Source organism: Ylistrum balloti, unplaced genomic scaffold (assembly GCF_031769215.1).
Source record: "Ylistrum balloti isolate Yb309-2 unplaced genomic scaffold, AGI_CSIRO_Ybal_v1 Utg370646, whole genome shotgun sequence".
NCBI classification, from domain to species: Eukaryota; Metazoa; Mollusca; class Bivalvia; order Pectinida; family Pectinidae; genus Ylistrum; species Ylistrum balloti.
Genome location: NW_026782393.1, coordinates 123,916 through 145,415, shown reverse-complemented (window position 1 = coordinate 145,415; position 21,500 = coordinate 123,916). Strand labels below are relative to the sequence as shown.

The 21,500-nt window shown below is 34.1% G+C and overlaps 1 protein-coding gene across 1 annotated transcript; it reads right to left on the bottom strand.

The window, feature by feature from the left end:
* Nucleotides 1-870: 870 nt before the first annotated feature.
* LOC132557235 (uncharacterized sodium-dependent transporter YocR-like) lies at nt 871-20,523 on the bottom strand. The gene is made up of 12 exons (XM_060221731.1): nt 20,467-20,523; nt 11,303-11,435; nt 10,729-10,912; nt 8,168-8,282; nt 7,648-7,849; nt 6,732-6,894; nt 6,069-6,203; nt 5,782-5,921; nt 5,445-5,536; nt 3,921-4,072; nt 3,272-3,401; nt 871-1,059 (listed from the first exon to the last, which is right to left on the bottom strand). Exons 1-12 carry the CDS (start codon nt 20,521-20,523, stop codon nt 871-873), a joined length of 1,692 nt encoding a protein of 563 aa, XP_060077714.1.
* Nucleotides 20,524-21,500: the final 977 nt, after the last annotated feature.

The window sequence follows — 21,500 nt, the reverse complement described above, 5'->3', positions numbered from 1 at the left end:
TACTGCAAACGGCCCAAAATCGCCCCGCTGGCACTCAACGGAGTACTACAAACGGCCCAAAATCGGCGATGGCACTCAACGGAGTACTGCAAACGGCCCAAAATCGGCCCGCTGGCACTCAACGGAGTACTACAAACGGCCCAAAATCGGCCCGCTGGCACTCAGCGGAGTACTACATACCAAGTGGCATGAAGTCGCTCGTTCGTCATGTACTTTTACGGTGGATATATTTAGACAATTAGAGTAGTCAAACTGGACTCATAATGGACTGTGGACACTGAAATAGCATTAAGTCAAAACTGGGGAGTAAACGAATTAGGTCATTTAATTTGTAAAAAAAATACGTTTTCGCCGTAATGGCCATTTAAACAAGTTACTTGTTCGGTAGCAAGGACATTCACAGAAAAACGTAATGGTTTCCAGCATTAAAAGTACGTTGTTGACATCCAAACAATTTGAGTCGTTGTTATTTAGATAAACTATCGTTAATAATTCATATCAGATGGTATACAGGCACAGATACAGTTCACATCATGGTAAACCTGAGCAGAAATACATACAGTTTAAAATACCAAGAATTTTGACAAGATTTTTTTTTCAAATATCTTCAGATTTTTTGTGGCTCAAGAGGAAAATTATTCATGAAAGTGACTTGTTGTCAGTAGTAAGTTCCAATCTGTCTGGTTAGTGACAAAATCGTGTTAAAGTATTATCACACAATCTGGTACTTGGATAAAAGACTTAACAACGTAAGGTCACGCCATCTAGTTGAATCTGGATATTGTTGTTATCTCCCCTTGGTGAATGCATATGAATGTTGTGTAACACAGCAACAAAAAATTGTCAATTTTGATACCCGAATAAAGAACATCAAAGTTTTATATCTTTAACAGTCACTGATTCACTTCCGGTAAGATTTACTTCCGTTGTCTTGTTGGTATCCTCGTCTGTCCTCGTGTGCCCAATAAGTCGTATCGTTTCGTCTGACTCTCCGTATAGTCCTTTACAGTAAAGCCACATCATATTGACTAGGATAACAAACAATGCCAGGCTTATCCACTGAAAAGAATTTACAAATATACATCAGTTTAAAGAAACACCTAAACGAATTATAATTTCAGTAAATTATTTCCGAAATAACATTGCATCATCTATTTATTTCGTCTCTCTTGAACAACAGCATTTACCAGAGTTGTCGTTCCTTACAGTCACAAGATGGTATCGCAATGCACTGTGGGGGAAAATGTTGTGTATAATTCGATTGGATTGCCTGCTTTTCTATTTTCACTCTAACGATCGCAGCCTAGCGGAGAAAAGTTGTAACTACGGCCGGTAATCCAGTCTGGTGTCAAATCCGATAAAAAAAAAAAAAAACAAAAAAAACGAGCGAAGCACCAGGAAATCCGAAAAGAGAAATTGTGTGATCTAATCCTATAATTCAATAGGAATGTTGTTTTAAAAGTTTTAAAATGGCGTCTAATACTTCTGTAGGATAAGATTTTTGTAGCTAAATATATTACAACATTCAGCAATACAAACTCTTAACAAATAAGATTAAGTACCCGACCCACGTATATATCAACATAAATACCTATGGATTTTCGAGTTACCCTCAAATTTGGGAGATAAATTATTTCCTCCTTAAATATATGTGAATACTGACAGCAAAACAAATGACACTTATACAGCTATGACTCGCACTTCCTGAGTATAATATATCCTTCTGTAATATAAGATACCAGGAATAGCATCTCATGATATGTCCTTGCCATGTTATAAAAACCTTCAGCTCTGCAAAAATACCTTTATTGTTTATACTTACTGATGATAAAACTTGTCAAGGGACTAAATTGTTATTGATTCTGTATATTTCAAATAAATGGTAGATGGACTAGTGAATACGGAAATCAGTCCTGTGATTTATAAAATTTAGCAGATAATTATGTAAAAGGGAAATAACTATTTTGATGTGTTTAATTCTCCTTTCGTATTTTATGATCTTCAGCAGATTATTGTGTATAATCAAAGGGAAATAACTCTTTTGATGTGTTTAATTCTGATTTAGAAGTTTATAATCTTCAATAAGTTTTATGCATAATCAAAGGGAAGTAACTCTTCTGATGCGTTTAATTCTGCTTTAGAGGTTTATAATAATCAGCAGGTTATTGTGCATAATCAAAGGGAAATAACTCTGGTGTGTTTAATTCTGCTTGAGCTGTTGTCAAGATTCAACAAAAGCCTTCTGATGGTACCATTTTTTTTAACCATGTGATCTTCACCGTGACCTTTGATCTGCATTTGTAAAACTTAAACATTCGCCTCAACTATTGCACTGTCAGATGTAGGCTTTAATATTTGACAGAGTTACGCCCCTTGAACTTTCCAGTAATTCACAGTTTGCGTTCGTTATCTAAGCTACGGGCACACATATTGAACATTTTGCAGTTTCGCTCATTACCCCAGTATACAAGCGCATTTTGTGCATAAGTGTGAGTTCATATCGAAGTTTTGTTTTGCCTCAGATGTGATGTAGAAGATTTTCAATTATTGAATGGAGTTTCAGACCTTGAATGAGTCAACAATGTATTTATGGTAAGTTTTCATTAACAGTATATGGCTTTACGTAGCTTCTTCTACTGATCTCTCTTTCCTTCTTCGGCTCACCATTGATGGGTATAAAGTAATGGAAAAATTCATTGTAGAACTTTTCCCTTGATTGTACGGGTCCTTCTTGAATAATGAACTTTTATTGTGTAATAATTTGATTTAAAAAACATCATAACCACAATGAAGACATCAGCGTTTCACAAATTGTACAAGCATTTGTAATGTCCTACTTCAGAATTGTGTTGCAAACGGGGGCAAAGTGTTTCATAAACACATCTTGTTTGTTATTGTTATTATTAATCTGGGATTTAGGGTCCCTTGAGACTCCACCAATGATAGTGCGAACAACAATACTCAAGGAGTTGTCGTCCCTTACATTTACAATGTAGGGTACCGCAATTGCATGTGGGAGAGTTTGGTTGGTGTGATGTGTAATTTGTTACTCAGGCTTAATAGCTTTCATATTTCACGGAAACATTTCAAAGAACGACAGCTCTAATGAATTAAATGGCAAAACTTTACGCAGATCAAGTGCCTAACTTTTTTGTAAACTTGTAACAATGAGGCCAGCGATACCAAACTGTTGCAATTGCAGCCATTTGCATAATTCTTGTAATAAAGATCTAAATGCCGAACTGTTGAGAACTTGTATAATTATACCTACTTGTACTATTGTCACCATGAAAGTCTCCGTGCCGAACTCGTACCACTTCTCTTCCAAATCAGCCTCGTCCTGAATCAAATCTACAGCCCACCACACCAAAATGACCAGTGCTTCTATAGGGGCGATAACTCTGAAAATTAAAAGCAGTAAACAATATAAAAAGTGTTCTCACTCCCTTTCTATAAAGTATAAATGTTTAGGGTTCTATAGTTGTTTCGTTACTGGGAAAAACCCCTCCGCATTAATACATGTCGATTTCTCATTTTAGTTTGAGGGCTGCGATGGTCAAGTGGATAAGGCTTCTGACCGGTTTTTATCATTTGCCCTCCACCTCTTGATCGCCGGTTCCAGGCCTACGCGGGGCAACCATCAGGTACTGGCCACAGGTCGGAGGTTTTCCTCCGGGAACTCCAACGTTCTTCCATCAACCGCACATGGTAGGTCCTTAAATGACCCTGGTTGTCAATAGGACGTGAAGCAATAATAAAGCACGTTTTAGTTAACATGTTTGTTTTGAATGCTTATTTACACAATATCTACACAGGCACTTGTTAAACTACATGTACCTAGAAACTAACTTCAATTTCTATCAGTTTAAGTCGTACTAATGCCTGGTTTCTAGTGATAATGGAAAAGCCCGTATACTTACAGCACAATCCATTTCCAGATAGCCGGTAGTTTCCAGTCATCAATTCCATAATCATTGAACATGTTGAGTCGGAATCTGTTTAATCCATATCTGATGACAAGGTACTGAAGCATAAGGCCATTGATGAGAAGAGCAAACGCCCATACAAAGTCCTGGAAAAAATATTAAAGTTTTATAAATGCAAGAAAATACCGGCAATGCAGAAAAATCTCTTAATTCAAGCCAAAATCTAAGGAGACAAGGAAAATTATTAACATAAGAAAGATTCACAAGAGGACAACATGAACAGTGCTTCGGAAGTATAAACTTTTTCTGCTTCATCGACGACACTCGTTGTGTTCAATTTAAGTAAGTCAAGTCGCGTTCCCAAATTAGATGAGAACAAGATGAACAACCATGGAGCTAACAGCCAAATTATCGAGTAACATATACGTCCGTATTCATGTCACACAAGGAAATCAAACGGTTCCATGCTGGGTAAAATTCCGTAATTTTCATCAACCTGCATTTCTCGAAACCCTGTGTTGCGAATCAATCTGTCCGTTGCCGACATCTTTCACGATAATCGTGAAATTGGGAACAAGCCCTTCAATATCGAATCGGTTTGGGACGCAGACATTTAAACAATGACCCAATTTTCGACCGGCTGTTATTGGAGACTTACGTATGAATAAATATATCAATAAATAAATTCGTCTCAAAAAGAAATTGAAACTTTGGTAGTTCATTTTAAATTTAGTCATTACATGATTGAATGTGTGATTATTTTGATAGAGTCACGATGGTGAGGGTATAAAACCGAAATGATCTTATCTAAACTAGCAATCTGTAGTGTCCGTGGATGCATTAAAAAGATTTGACATAGTTTCAATAAAGCCAAGATTTTGTCTTCTTTATAGAACCAGAATACGACAGGAGTTTGAAGTCACAATGCTTTTAGAATTAACGATTAATTAATAGAACCAAGTATCCGACTTCTATAAATATTGATGTATGAGATATCCAGGATACTAAATAGCTTTATCAAAACACGAAGTCTGTATACATATCTTATATATAGACAAATATCGTCTGTATGTATTCACCAATAAACCTGTAAAAATGGTACATAATCTTAAAATTTGAAACGATTTATTTGGTCTTGGCTTTGGAATAGGGACCAATATTCTCGATTGAGAACCTTTTGCGCGGAATCGTTCGAGGAGACAATTTGGAGACCTTCTGCCAAACACTTTAAACAACAAAATGTTTTGGCCAGATTGGATTATTGAACAGAAACTATTTTTTCCGAATCGAAAACAAATAGATAATATAGGCGTTCCGGAAATTCTGATAATCCGTAGAAGAGTTCGCACCAATGACAAAAAACTGTAGCATACTTAGTACTAAAATATATAATTTGTTACTTGTCCTCAAAACCAAAATTGTACAGACTATTGATAGTCAACTGTGGTTACATTTTACAGATAACACAGATCCCGATATCTGATATGTCAGTATATCTATATATGTAAATATCGATACCTGATTGGTCAGTATATTTATATCCACCGCTGACATCACGCCTACACCAAATGTTAGCAGCACTGTACCGGGCATACCAAACTTCCGGGGCACTACAACATAGAGGATTTCCGAATGTGATATTGTTGTGATACTTCTTTATTTATTTCCACGTTCTGGTAAATATCACAATGAAAATAAATATAAGGAGACTAGATTTTTACCCTAAAAGATGTTATGCAGTAAAATAAATGTCCTTTGATCTTCAATAAACTTTGGAGTTTGTTTAATTTCTTTGTTGATGTTGATGTTGTTGTCGTTGTCGTAAACAAGTTTCAAATCTTTCATTTATACTTACGTCCGAAATCCTCAAGTGTGTGACAAACTAGCTCCATATTCGAGATAAGGGACGTAACTCCCGCACAAGACAAGCACAAGAAGAAAAGTATGGCGAGAACTCGTCCAAATGCTCCAAGTGTAGAGAAAAGTACAGGGATCCTGTGGTGGTGAAAATTTACAAAATGCGTATTTTATATTTCATTTGACCATATTTCACAATGAAACAAAAAACAAATTAGAAAATAAACAGAAAATACACAAAACAAATTGAAAGAAGAATGACAGACATCAAGAAAGCTACCATACCATATAAAGGTGAGACCAGTACTAGCAGGTCCACTTTCCTTCAGGATAGTCACAATGTCGCTCCTAGCCAGAAACGGACGGTTGATGATCAGGGTCGAAAATACTGTAGAAAATATCAGCATCCCGCATATCAAGCTGTGGAATAAATGGTAATGAAACGGAATAAAATAATAAAAAAAAAGGGGGGGGGGCATTGTTAAAGTGACAGTAAAGTGACAGTATCCTGTACATGATGACATGGTAAGGATGACAGTATACTGTAAATGATGACATGGTTAAGATGACAGTATACTGTAAATGACGACATGGTTAAGATGACAGTATACTGTACATGATGACATGGTTAAGATGACAGTATACTGTAAATGATGACATGGTTAAGATGACAGTATACTGTAAATGATGACATGGTTAAGATGACAGTATCCTGTTAGTGATCAAATGGTTAAGATATGGTGATATTAGCCTCAACGTTACAATTACTTCTTAGACATTATAAAAGTGCAGCTTTGAATCGTTACAGTCGCCAGCTACATATACCTTTTTAATTACAACTCGTGTGTATGTCAGTAAGAAAAGGCGGAAAACAGTTACTTGTTCCGACGTAGAATTTTTTTCATATCTAGAGTGATAAACTAAAGAACAACTTTTGGAAAGAGTTACCTAACGATGTTATTGGTTGCCGGTATGAGCGTGGCGTACTTGACGATCGCGTGGTCACGTGTCATGAAGGATGAGTACGGTATCATGAGACCCATGCCTGCTCCGGTGTCGAACGCATTCTGACTAATGGCATCCACCCAGAGACGAGGCTTTCCCAACGACTCTGAAGATGAGAGGAAACTATTTCTAAAATAGGCTTTATCCAATTTTTCCCTCACGTTGTCAAGGAGGAAATAAAAGTACTAAGGAAATCCAGGTAAGGACTGAAACCTGTGACCGGTTAGGGCCGCCATGACAGGCCTCAACCGGCCATCCTACCATACCGACAGTCATTTAGATTGGTGTTTTGTTCAAGACAAAATAGATAGAAGTTCCTACAAATTCCCCGAATGGGCTTTCTGTCTCCAACATTTCATTATATACGCTTAATCGAAACACTCATATTCACTGTCATTTTGCAACTGAGTCCACGGTAGGGAAACTACGTCACAATATGGCGCATGTATCTCTCGCTTCGCGATAAGTCTGTCTTACTTTTTACTCTTATCCCACGATTTCCCATTTATCGATATGGTCGAAAGTACATTTGATACATCCAAGATTACTTGACTGGCAACGAATTACTCGCAGAATATGTCGTTGTTTCAAACATTCAAAGACCATCGTCATATACTCTTAACTTTGACGGTGTTTTCGTCAGGACAAACACTTAAAATTTTAGCAATAATCCACACACAAGTCATTTATCTCATGAAACAACATATTGATGATATTTAAATACACCTGCAAAACGCTTTGGGGTAAACTGCATTATCTAATGTATGAAGGACAATGACTATTGGGACCAGGCTATATTTCCAGAATCATTATGAAGTTTCTGATATACTGATAGAAAGTTTATTATTTAGTTTCTTACCCCAGTCAGGAGTGAAAAGAAATTTAATTCCGTAATCCGCATACTCCCTCGTCAATGACCAAACAAATGTGAAAAGTATTATTAGAAGCAGCACCGGGACAAGCACCATGTTGACTTTCTCAAACGTTTTGACGCCCTTGATCACAGCAAATCCCGCCGACAATAAAGCTAATGAATGGGTTAGGATAGGCCAATAACTTTCCTGTTAAAAAAGGAAACGTTTCTGCTGTGTCAGAGAAATATAATTGTAGAAAACAAAAACAAGCAACAAACAAAAAATGCATATATATAATTATATATAGTTACGTTTTAATTAAATTTTCGATCTGAGTGTTTTGAAATGTCATTTAATTGATAAAATATTTTAATTGTTTTATGCCAATTTAAATGCTACAACTGTACTCGTTCATTTCAAGAACTGACGGCATCCTCTGACGAAGTAATATGTTGACGTCACTACTATCACTTTCTTGATATAAAGCATAGAGAGTATATACATACTACTACAATAATAACTCACTTTTGCGAAATCATTGAATATGTTGAGGCTGACGTCATCGTCTTCAGGAAGTTCATGGGCAATACAGTAATAAACGTAGTAAAAACACCAGCCCAGGACAACGGAATAGTAACAACTGTGAACAATAAAGGATGATAAACATCAGCCCAGAACAAAGGATTATTTACAACTGTAAACGACAAAGGATGATAAATATCAGCCCAGGACAACGGAATAGTAACATCTGTAAACAATAAAGGATGATAAATATCAGCCCAGGACAACGGAATAGTAACATCGGTAAACAATAAAGGATGATAAATATCAGCCCAGGACAACGGAATAGTAACATCTGTAAACAATAAAGGATGATAAATATCAGCCCAGGACAACGGAATAGTAACATCTGTAAACAATAAAGGATGATAAATATCAGCCCAGGACAACGGAATAGTAACATCTGTAAACAACAAAGGATGATAAACATCAGTCTAGGACAACGGAATAGTAACATCTGTAAACAACAAAGGATGATAAACATCAGTCTAGGACAACGGAATAGTAACAACTGTAAACAACAACGGGTAATAAACATCAGCCCAGGACAACGGAATAGTAACATCTGTAAACAACAAAGGATGATAAACACCAGTCCAGGACAACGGAATAGTAACATCTGTAAACAACAAGGGGTAATAAACATCAGCCCAGGACAACGGAATAGTAACATCTGTAAACAACAACGGGTAATAAACATCAGCCCAGGACAACGGAATACTAACATCTGTAAACAACAAGGGGTAATAAACATCAGCCCAGGACAACGGAATAGTAACATCTGTAAACAACAAAGGATGATAAACACCAGTCCAGGACAACGGAATAGTAACATCTGTAAACAACAAGGGGTAATAAACATCAGCCCAGGACAACGGAATAGTAACATCTGTAAACAACAACGGGTAATAAACATCAGCCCAGGACAACGGAATAGTAACAACTGTAAACAACAACGGGTAATAAACATCAGCCCAGGACAACGGAATAGTAACATCTGTAAACAACAAAGGATGATAAACATCAGCCCAGGACAACGGAATAGTAACAACTGTGAACAATAAAGGATGATAAACATCAGCCCAGGACAAAGGATTATTTACAACTGTAAACGACAAAGGATGATAAACATCAGCCCAGGACAACGGAATAGTAACATCGGTAAACAATAAAAGACGATAAACATCAGCCCAGGACAAAGGATTATTTACAACTGTAAACAATAAAGGATGATAAATATCAGCCCAGGACAACGGAATAGTAACATCTGTAAACAATAAAGGATGATAAATATCAGCCCAGGACAACGGAATAGTAACATCGGTAAACAATAAAGGATGATAAATATCAGCCCAGGACAACGGAATAGTAACATCTGTAAACAATAAAGGATGATAAACATCAGCCCAGGACAACGGAATAGTAACATCTGTAAACAATAAAGGATGATAAATATCAGCCCAGGACAACGGAATAGTAACATCTGTAAACAACAAAGGATGATAAACATCAGTCTAGGACAACGGAATAGTAACATCGGTAAACAACAACGGGTAATAAACATCAGCCCAGGACAACGGAATAGTAACATCGGTAAACAATAAAAGACGATAAACATCAGCCCAAGACAAAGGAATATTTACAACTGTAAACGACAAAGGATGATAAACATCAGCCCAGGACAACGGAATAGTAACATCTGTAAACAACAAGGGGTAATAAACATCAGCCCAGGACAACGGAATAGTAACATCTGTAAACAACAAAGGATGATAAACATCAGTCTAGGACAACGGAATAGTAACATCTGTAAACAACAAGGGGTAATAAACATCAGCCCAGGACAACGGAATAGTAACATCTGTAAACAACAACGGGTAATAAACATCAGTCTAGGACAACGGAATAGTAACATCTGTAAACAACAAAGGATGATAAACATCAGCCCAGGACAACGGAATAGTAACATCTGTAAACAACAAAGGATGATAAACACCAGTCCAGGACAACGGAATAGTAACATCTGTAAACAACAAGGGGTAATAAACATCAGCCCAGGACAACGGAATAGTAACATCTGTAAACAACAACGGGTAATAAACATCAGCCCAGGACAACGGAATAGTAACATCTGTAAACAACAAGGGGTAATAAACATCAGCCCAGGACAATGGGATAGTAACAACTGTATACAACAAGGGGTAATAAACATCAGCCCAGGACAACAGAATAGTAACATCTGTAAACAACAAGGGGTAATTAACATCAGTCCAGGACAACGGAATAGTAACATCTGTAAACAACAAGGGGTAATTAACACCAGTCCAGGACAACGGAATAGTAACATCTGTAAACAACATCCGGTGATTAACATCAGCTCAAATAAATGGATGGAGTGCCGGCCATTGTTTGGATATTAGAAATATTTCCCCTCACATACATTAATGATAACAGATCAACTGACTCTTTATGCTGCATATAATAATCTATTCTTAAACACATTGGAGGCGGAGAGAACTACTCACGATATCAGGAAGGTGACCATTGATATCCATGCGCCACACCATGCTGCCTTATCACCGAGAATTTTGCGGAAGGATTCAATAATGGCTTTTTTAGTGTAGCGTCCAGTCCCATACTCGATAATCAGCATAGGGCTGGACCACAGAAACAGGAACAACATCCATACTATCAGAAACACCAATCCACCTGGAATAAAATAAATCCGGATAAATCAGTCAGTTACATCGTTTTGTCAATTAGTAAACGTCCTGTTGGCATTCTACAAACAAACAGTTCATCTGGCTCAAAAAGTTTCGAAATAGAGGGATTGGAAGGCGGTCGAAGGTCGGGATTTACGTATCGATTGAAATGAGAAGTAAATGTAATTTAAACAAATTAAGAAAAAAAATATAAAGAAAATAAGAAAGAAGTTTGACAAAATCTGTGATATGTTGAGTTGATCTGTCATGCCAACACCGTATATATGAGCCACAGAGTAAGATATACCAGCATATTGAATTCGGTCACACTTAGAACGACTATATAACGTAGTAAATGGTTTGTTTTTTTTTTCTATGCGTAAATAATGGTTTATACCTTCGTTTTCGCTATTGGTGGCGACGATTCGCGGAAAACGCCAGATGTTACCGGTACCCACGACACATCCTAGACAGGAGCAGATCAGTCCTAACTTGGTACTGAACCGTGGGGTAGCTTGGAGCTCCCTGTCCTGGAAAACCAATCCATAGTTCATTTATTATGACCATGTGAGTCTTTCCTTCGTGATGTATCGGAAGATATGTTTGGTGATAACACTACACCAAAGCTATGTTCGCGGAGTAGATCCCTGGGGTTGATGAATTTCAATAGATTGAAAAATAAGGCAATTGCCGGACACAACCACACAAATACTGAAATTTTGAAGTTTGGGGAAAAATGGAATGCTACATTTTTTTGTATATCTACTTGAGATGTTTAATTTGCTGGAATATATATTATCAATGTAATTTTTATTTAATCATTATAATTTTCCGGTTTCTTTTAATTATTATGTTCGTTAATAACAAAACATGACCATCTGTATACAGTTCCGATATTTCATATATTCATAATAATTATCATTATCATCATCATAATCATTATTAATATCATTATCATATCATTATCATATTATTATTACTATTATCGGTATTATCATATCATTATCATATTATTATTACTATTATTAGTGTTATTATATCATTATCATATTATTATTACTATTACCAGTGTTATATCATTATCATATTATTATTACTATTATCAGTGTTATTATATCATTATCATATTATTATTACTATTATCAGTGTTATTATATCATTATCATATTATTATTACTATTATCAGTGTTATTATATCATTATCATATTATTATTACTATTATTAGTGTTATTATATCATTATCATATTATTATTACTATTACCAGTGTTATATCATTATCATATTATTATTACTATTACCAGTGTTATATCATTATCATATTATTATTACTATTATCAGTGTTATTATATCATTATCATATTATTATTACTATTATCAGTGTTATTATATCATTATTACTATTATCAGTGTTATTATATCATTATCATATTATTATTACTATTACCAGTGTTATATCATTATCATATTATTATTACTATTATCAGTGTTATTATATCATTATCATATTATTATTACTATTATCAGTGTTATTATATCATTATTACTATTATCAGTGTTATTATAACATTATTATATTATTATTACTATTATCAGTGTTATCATATCATTATCATATTATTATTACTATTATCAGTGTTATTATATCATTGTCATATTATTATTACTATTACCAGTGTTATTATATCATTATCATATTATTATTACTATTATCAGTGTTATTATATCATTATCATATTATTATTACTATTATCAGTGTTATTATATCATTATCATATTATTATTACTATTATCAGTGTTATTATATCATTATCATATTATTATTACTATTATCAGTGTTATTATATCATTATTACTATTATCAGTGTTATTATATCATTATTACTATTATCAGTGTTATTATATCATTATCATATTATTATTACTATTATCAGTGTTATTATATCATTATCATATTATTATTACTATTATCAGTGTTATTATATCATTATCATATTATTATTACTATTATCAGTGTTATTATATCATTATCATATTATTATTACTATTATCAGTGTTATTATATCATTATCATATTATTATTACTATTACCAGTGTTATTATATCATTATCATATTATTATTACTATTACCAGTGTTATATCATTATCATATTATTATTACTATTATCAGTGTTATTATATCATTATCATATTATTATTACTATTATCAGTGTTATTATATCATTATCATATTATTATTACTATTATCAGTGTTATTATATCATTATCATATTATTATTACTATTACCAGTGTTATATCATTATCATATTATTATTACTATTACCAGTGTTATTATATCATTATCATATTATTATTACTATTACCAGTGTTATCATATCATTATCATATTATTATTACTATTATTAGTGTTATTATATCATTATCATATTATTATTACTATTATCAGTGTTATTATATCATTATCATATTATTATTCCTATTATCAGTGTTATTATATCATTATCATATTATTATTACTATTATTAGTGTTATTATTATTATTATCATTACTATTTTCATTACCATTTAAGTGGTAAACCGTATTCCAATAATGTAAACGTAGACACATATCTGTGTTGAGCACTGCAGACAAGTCTACCAACTAGGTGGTTCAGTGTCATTAGGGTAATTAAATAATATATATATAATGTTATAAGTAACAGTCTGGATTCTAACAAAAGCTTTCTATCGAACACCAGTAAATTAACATTCTGAAATCCTTCAACAGAGTATGACAAAATTGCATCATATTATATCATGATATGAATAAAACTATGGAATATCTGTTAATCTTCAGATCTGGCCATCTGACAGATAACGTCTCTGATGCTGATGTACGACAGGAGTCTGTCTGAGGTCCATAATTACAAATTACACAAACAAATTTCCAAAATGTTCATGAAAAAACTACATTTACTACTACATATATCATATATGTTTTGAGTACCTTCATGCTTGTATTACGTAGAAAATTCGTAAAAATATAAGAGGAATAGATATTTTGATATATTCTGTTCTTACTTCAATTAATTCAAGTCCTCGGTTGGGTCATGCAAATCACTATACTTTAAGCAGAGTTCTACCTTAGAGTTCAGCCAAACAGCACGTCTCTCAGCGAATTACCTTCTGTAGGTCAAGTTGATGCACACGGAATACATATTAAAATATGTTCCAAATTACCGAGCAGATCAACCTCACACGTTGAAATCCCATTACGTGAAGAGAAACCACCTCACCATATTTGGGATGCAAGAGGTCGGAACATCGTGGAACTGACCACTGGTCAATCAATCCTATTTTAATTACCTAGACTGCTCGAACCTAGCCACCTGTTGAATCAATGTCGTACGCAGGGACCACGTCACAAAAAATTTAAAGCAGTGGCTAGAGTAGTGATGTACCTGAGGACTGACCATTGGTCAAACCCAAATCATTCTCCTTATTTGTAAAATGAAGGAATGCCCTCAGTTTTGCTATAATGCTCTGTCGGTCAGTCAAATCTCCAGTTAGTAGCTGACTGACAAAGAGGCTGTTATGAATTTTGTTCAAAATCAGAATGTTTATATCATATAAGCGTTATTGCTTTTAATAAGAATTTTATTATATGAATGTTGTATGTTCATATTCTGTTAATAAAGGTTAGTAGCTGACTGACAAAGAGGCTGTTACTTGTTTTAAAAGGTTCATTGTACCCGAGGGGGAAGCAACTTTCGTTTCGAGTTTGTTACGTTTACACAAAGTTATTTAATATTTGGCTAGATCAATCCTTAACTTGTGTCGCTTTTCGTAATTCTGGCCCAATTTGTCCCCTTTTTCCCGTCATTTGTATGCACACCCAATGATAAGTTATATACTTCATTTCATTGAGTTTATATTCCTGTATTGCTGTATTGTGAGTGTTTGAGCTTACCTTCCGCGTAAAATCATCCATGTTTGCTGTATTACTAGGTGTCCAATAATTTAAATACTAAAATTACAAGATTTCTTCAATTTATCTATCACCGATATCAATTGCCCTCTTATTTTCTTTATCTTTTCTTTTCTTTTTTAATTTGGGTCCAGCTTAAATATCAAGTACTCTTAGGACTCAAAATACTGCACTGTATAGTCACGTGACAATGGTATTTTACATAATGATTTGAGTACGCATGTAAATTGTCTGAAAATGAATGTGCCTAATTTTGCAATAAATAACTTATATTTACGTAACTATACAATGTTAATTTAGCTGACTTAATCAATACGGAACATCTAGGACAAATAATGCGGTGTGACGTCACAGTCATGAGTAAGGTAGAAAGCTACCACGCGAAATGTGAAGTTTATAGGTCAATATTACTGTGCTGGGTGTGATAGAAATTTCAACCAATTATTTGGTTCTGTATCCGTATGTGTGTGCACGTGTGTATTCGTGCACGTGTGTGTGCACGTGTAGGCTAATGTCGTTTATAACATTGGCAGTCCCATGCACTGCTACATGTGTGTTATATGTGATTGATGATCACCTCTATTTTTCATTTTTTTCTTATCATTATGAAATGTATCCTTTTTATCTGGATTTCGTTATCTTATGGTGTGTGTTTTAAAGGTTTTAAATTATAAAGAAAATACCTTTGTAATGTCAGTGTAAATTGTATTTGGTTACTTCTGTTTTCATTGACAAAAGTTAAGCGGGCTGACTTTTATCGTTGATTATGAAAAAACAACCTTGTGTAAATTTTTATTTACAAAATTATCGTTTACCCACGAAGACAACGTGTGAGACATAACGCCATTGTTAATGGTTTTAATCTCGCGGTGCAAAATGTCGCAATTTGAACGTGTGACGTATTTTGTGTTTCTATAATTTGCTGTGGTGACAATTAGATCATCTTTGGTTTAATTAACGTGACTACCTACTGGCAAATTAATGTTTTCTTCCCACATAACATTCGTGTAAACATATATTAACGATGTGCGGTATAAACAGATTAAGTTATGTTATCATACCGAATATTATGTAAATAATGGCTATCATGCAGTGGTTTTACCGTTCATAAATTAGACACATTATGTCATGATTTCGTAACTGTGTAACTATATGGCGAGGGACGTTTTAACAAGGGATTACTGTTCATTGTCGAGAGAATTATATCAAGATTTTAATGTAAATAAACAAGCGACATTATATTGTGGTGAACTGTATATTATAGACAGCCATTATATCAAGATATATTGTATATAAGCTAGGGACGCTATATCGAGGTTTACTGTATATTACAGAGAGGCATTATATCAAGATATACTGTATATAAGCTAGGAACAGTATATCGTGGTAAACTGTATATTACAGAGAGACATTATATCAAGATACACTTATATTGTATATAAGCTAGGGACGGTATATAGAGGTAAACTTGTATTACAGACAGGCATTATATCAAGATATACTGTATATAAACTAAGGACGGTATATCGAGGTAAACTAGCTGTTTATTACAGAGAGACATTATATCAAGATATATTGTATATTGCAGCTAGGGACGGTATATCGAGGTTTACTGTGTATTATAGACAGGCATTATATCAAGATATACTGTATATAAGCTAGGAACAGTATATCGAGGTTAGCTGTTTATTACAGAGAGACATTATATCAAGATACATTGTATATTGCATATAAGCTAGGGACGGTATATCGAGGTTAACTTGTATTACAGACAGACAGTATATCAAGATATACTGTATATAAGCTAGGGACGGTATATCGAGTTAACTGTATATTACAGACAGACAGTATATCAAGATATATTGTATATAAGATAGGGACGCTATATCGAGGTTAACTGTATATTACAGAGAGGCATTATATCAAGATACATTGTATATTGCATATAAGCTAGGGACGGTATATCGAGGTTTACTGTATATTACAGACAGACATTATATCAAGATATATATATAAGCTAGGGACGGTATATCGAGGTTTATATATTACAGAGAGACATTATATCAAGATACACTGTATATAAGCTAGGGACGGTATATCGAGGTTTACTTATTACAGACAGACATTATATCAAGATATATTGTATATAAGCTAGGGACGGTATATCGAGGTTTACTGTATATTATAGACAGGCATTATATCAAGATACATATAAGTATATAAGCTAGGGACGGTATATCGAGGTAAACTTGTATTACAGACAGACATTATATCAAGATATATTGTATATGAGCTAGGGACGGTATATCGCGGTTTACTGTATATTACAGACAGGCATTATATCAAGATATACTGTATATAAGCTAGGACAGTATAGAGGTTAGCTGTTTATATATCGAGGTTAGCTGTTTATTACAGAGAGACATTATATCAAGATACATTGTATATTGCATATAAGCTAGGGACGGTATATCGAGGTTAACTTGTATTACAGACAGACAGTATATCAAGATATACTGTATATAAGCTAGGGACGGTATATCGAGTTAACTGTATATTACAGACAGACAGACAGTATATCAAGATATATTGTATATAAGCTAGGGACGCTATATCGAGGTTAACTGTATATTACAGAGAGGCATTATATCAAGATACATTGTATATTGCATATAAGCTAGGGACGGTATATCGAGGTTTACTGTATATGACAGACAGACATTATATCAAGATACACTATATATAAGCTAGGGACGCTATATCGAGGTTTACTGTATATTACAGAGAGACATTATATCAAGATACACTGTATATAAGCTAGGGACGGTATATCGAGGTAAACTTGTATTACAGACAGACATTATATCAAGATATATTGTATATAAGCTAGGGACGGTATATCGAGGTTTACTGTATATTATAGACAGGCATTATATCAAGATACACTGTATATAAGCTAGGGACGGTATATCGAGGTAAACTTGTATTACAGACAGACATTATATCAAGATATATTGTATATGAGCTAGGGACGGTATATCGAGGTTTACTGTATATTATGGACAGGCATTATATCAAGATATACTGTATATAAGCTAGGAACAGTATATCGAGGTTAGCTGTTTATTACAGAGAGACATTATATCAAGATACATTGTATATTGTATATAAGCTAGGGACGGTATATCGAGGTTAACTTGTATTACAGACAGACAGTATATCAAGATATACTGTATATAAGCTAGGGACGGTATATCGAGTTAACTGTATATTACAGACAGACAGACAGTATATCAAGATATATTGTATATAAGCTAGGGACGCTATATCGAGGTTAACTGTATATTACAGAGAGGCATTATATCAAGATACATTGTATATAAGCTAGGGACGGTATATCGAGGTTTACTGTATATTACAGACAGACATTATATCAAGATACACTATATATAAGCTAGGGACGCTATATCGAGGTTTACTGTATATTACAGAGAGACATTATATCAAGATATATTGTATATAAGCTAGGGACGGTATATCGAGGAAAACTTGTATTACAGACAGACATTATATCAAGATATATTGTATATAAGCTAGGGACGGTATATCGAGGTTTACTGTATATTATAGACAGGCATTATATCAAGATACACCGTATATAAGCTAGGGACGGTATATCGAGGTAAACTTGTATTAAGATATATTGTATATGAGCTAGGGACATATATCGATTTACTGTATATTATAGACAGGCATTATATCAAGATATACTGTATATAAGCTAGGAACAGTATATCGAGGTTAGCTGTTTATTACAGAGAGATATTATATCAAGATACATTGTATATTGTATATAAGCTAGGGACGGTATATCGAGGTTAACTTGTATTACAGACAGACAGTATATCAAGATATACTGTATATAAGCTAGGGACGGTATATCGAGTTAACTGTATGTTACAGACAGACAGTATATCAAGATATATTGTATATAAGCTAGGGACGCTATATCGAGGTTTACTGTATTACAGACAGGCATTATATGAAGATATACTTTATATAAGCTAGGGACGGTATATCGCGGTTTACTGTATATTACAGACAGGCATTATATCAAGATATACTGTATATAAGCTAGGAACAGTATATCGAGGTTAGCTGTTTATTACAGAGAGACATTATATCAAGATACATTGTATATTGCATATAAGCTAGGGACGGTATATCGAGGTTAACTTGTATTACAGACAGACATATATCAAGATATACTGTATATAAGCTAGGGACGGTATATCGAGTTAACTGTATATTACAGACAGGCATATATCAAGATATATTGTATATAAGCTAGGGACGCTATATCGAGGTTATATCGAGGTTAGTATATTACAGAGAGACATTATATCAAGATACACTTATATTGCATATAAGCTAGGGACGGTATATAGAGGTAAACTTGTATTACAGACAGGCATTATATCAAGATATACTGTATATAAACTAAGGACGGTATATCGAGGTTTACTGTATGTTATAGACAGGCATTATATCAAGATATACTGTATATAAGCTAGGGACGCTATATCGAGGTTAACTGTATTACAGACAGGCATTATATCAAGATATACTGTATATAAGCTAGGGACAGTATATCGACGTTAAAGGTATATTACAGACAGGCATTATATGAACATATACTGTATATAAGCTAGGGACGGTATATCGAGGTAAACTTGTATTACAGACAGACATTATATCAAGATATATTGTATATGAGCTAGGGACGGTATATCGAGGTTTACTGTATATTATAGACAGGCATTATATCAAGATATACTGTATATAAGCTAGGAACAGTATATCGAGGTTAGCTGTTTATTACAGAGAGATATTATATCAAGATACATTGTATATTGTATATAATAAGCTAGGGACGGTATATCGAGGTTAACTTGTATTACAGACAGACAGTATATCAAGATATACTGTATATAAGCTAGGGACGGTATATCGAGTTAACTGTATGTTACAGACAGAGAGTATATCAAGATATATTGTATATAAGCTAGGGACGCTATATCGAGGTTTACTGTATTACAGACAGGCATTATATGAAGATATACTTTATATAAGCTAGGGACGGTATATCGCGGTTTACTGTATATTACAGACAGGCATTATATCAAGATATACTGTATATAAGCTAGGGACGCTATATCGCGGTTTACTGTATGTTATAGACAGGCATTATATCAATATATACTGTATATAAGCTAGGGACGCTATATCGAGGTTTACTGTATGTTATAGACAGGCATTATATCAATATATACTGTATATAAGCTAGGGACGCTATATCGAGGTTTACTGTATGTTATAGACAGGCATTATATCAATATATACTGTATATAAGCTAGGGACGCTATATCGAGGTTTACTGTATGTTATAGACAGGCATTATATCAAGATATACTGTATATAAGCTAGGGACAGGATATCGTTGTTTTACTGTATATTTACAGTAAACTTACATATATAAACAATGAAAATGATTATATGAATAATTTACTCACGTCATACTCCATTTACTTACTCGCTTCTCTATTGGGTCCTCCACAGTCGACGCCATTGATAGATTGAATGATTTCATATCGTAATAAATAAGTTATCTGTACATGTACTTAAAACTATACATATTTAATATATAAGTATGTCAACACCTTTATAAAATCCATCCCATGACTCGGACAGGTGAATCAGTGTATCGTCACATGTACCACTTATCTATAGCCGTGATTAGTATCTTGTCCGATTTGGATAACCATGTTATGTTCTATTTAAGTATCATCACAGGCGGTTTAGGACCATCATCAGCGATGTTAACTAATATCATTAACGATGTTAAGAACCACCAATAGCGATGTTAAGTAATATCGTCAACGTTGTTAAGGATCATCACAAGCAATGTTAAGGACTATCATCAGTGATGTTAAGTAATACCATCAGCGATGTTTAGGATCATCATCAGTGATGTTAAGGACCATCATCAGTGATGTTAAGTGATATCATCAGTGTTGTTAAGGACCATCATCAATGATGTTAAGTACCAACACAATCGATGTTAAGGACCATCAATAGCGATGTTAAGTGATATCATCAGCGATGTTTAGGATCATCATCAGTAATGTTAAGGACCATCATCAGTGATGTTAAGTGATATCATCATTGTTGTTAAGGACCATCATCAGTGTTGTTAAGGACCATCATCAGTGATGATAAGGACCAATACAATCGATGTTAAGGACCATCAATAGCGATGTTAAGTGATATCATCAGCGATGTTTAGGATCATCATCAGTGATGTTAAGGGCCATCATCAGTGATGTTAAGAGATATCATCAGTGTTGTTAAGGACCATCATCAGTGATGTTAAGGACCAACACAATCGATGTTAAGGACCATCAATAGCGATGTTAAGTGATATCATCAGCGATGTAAAGGGCCATCACAGGCGATGTTAAGGACCATCACAGGCGGTGTTCAGGACCATCAGATGCCTGTAATGATTATAACCGGACTTATTTAACATGCCAAAGTGATAAAGCTGTAACTCAGATCGGGTAAATT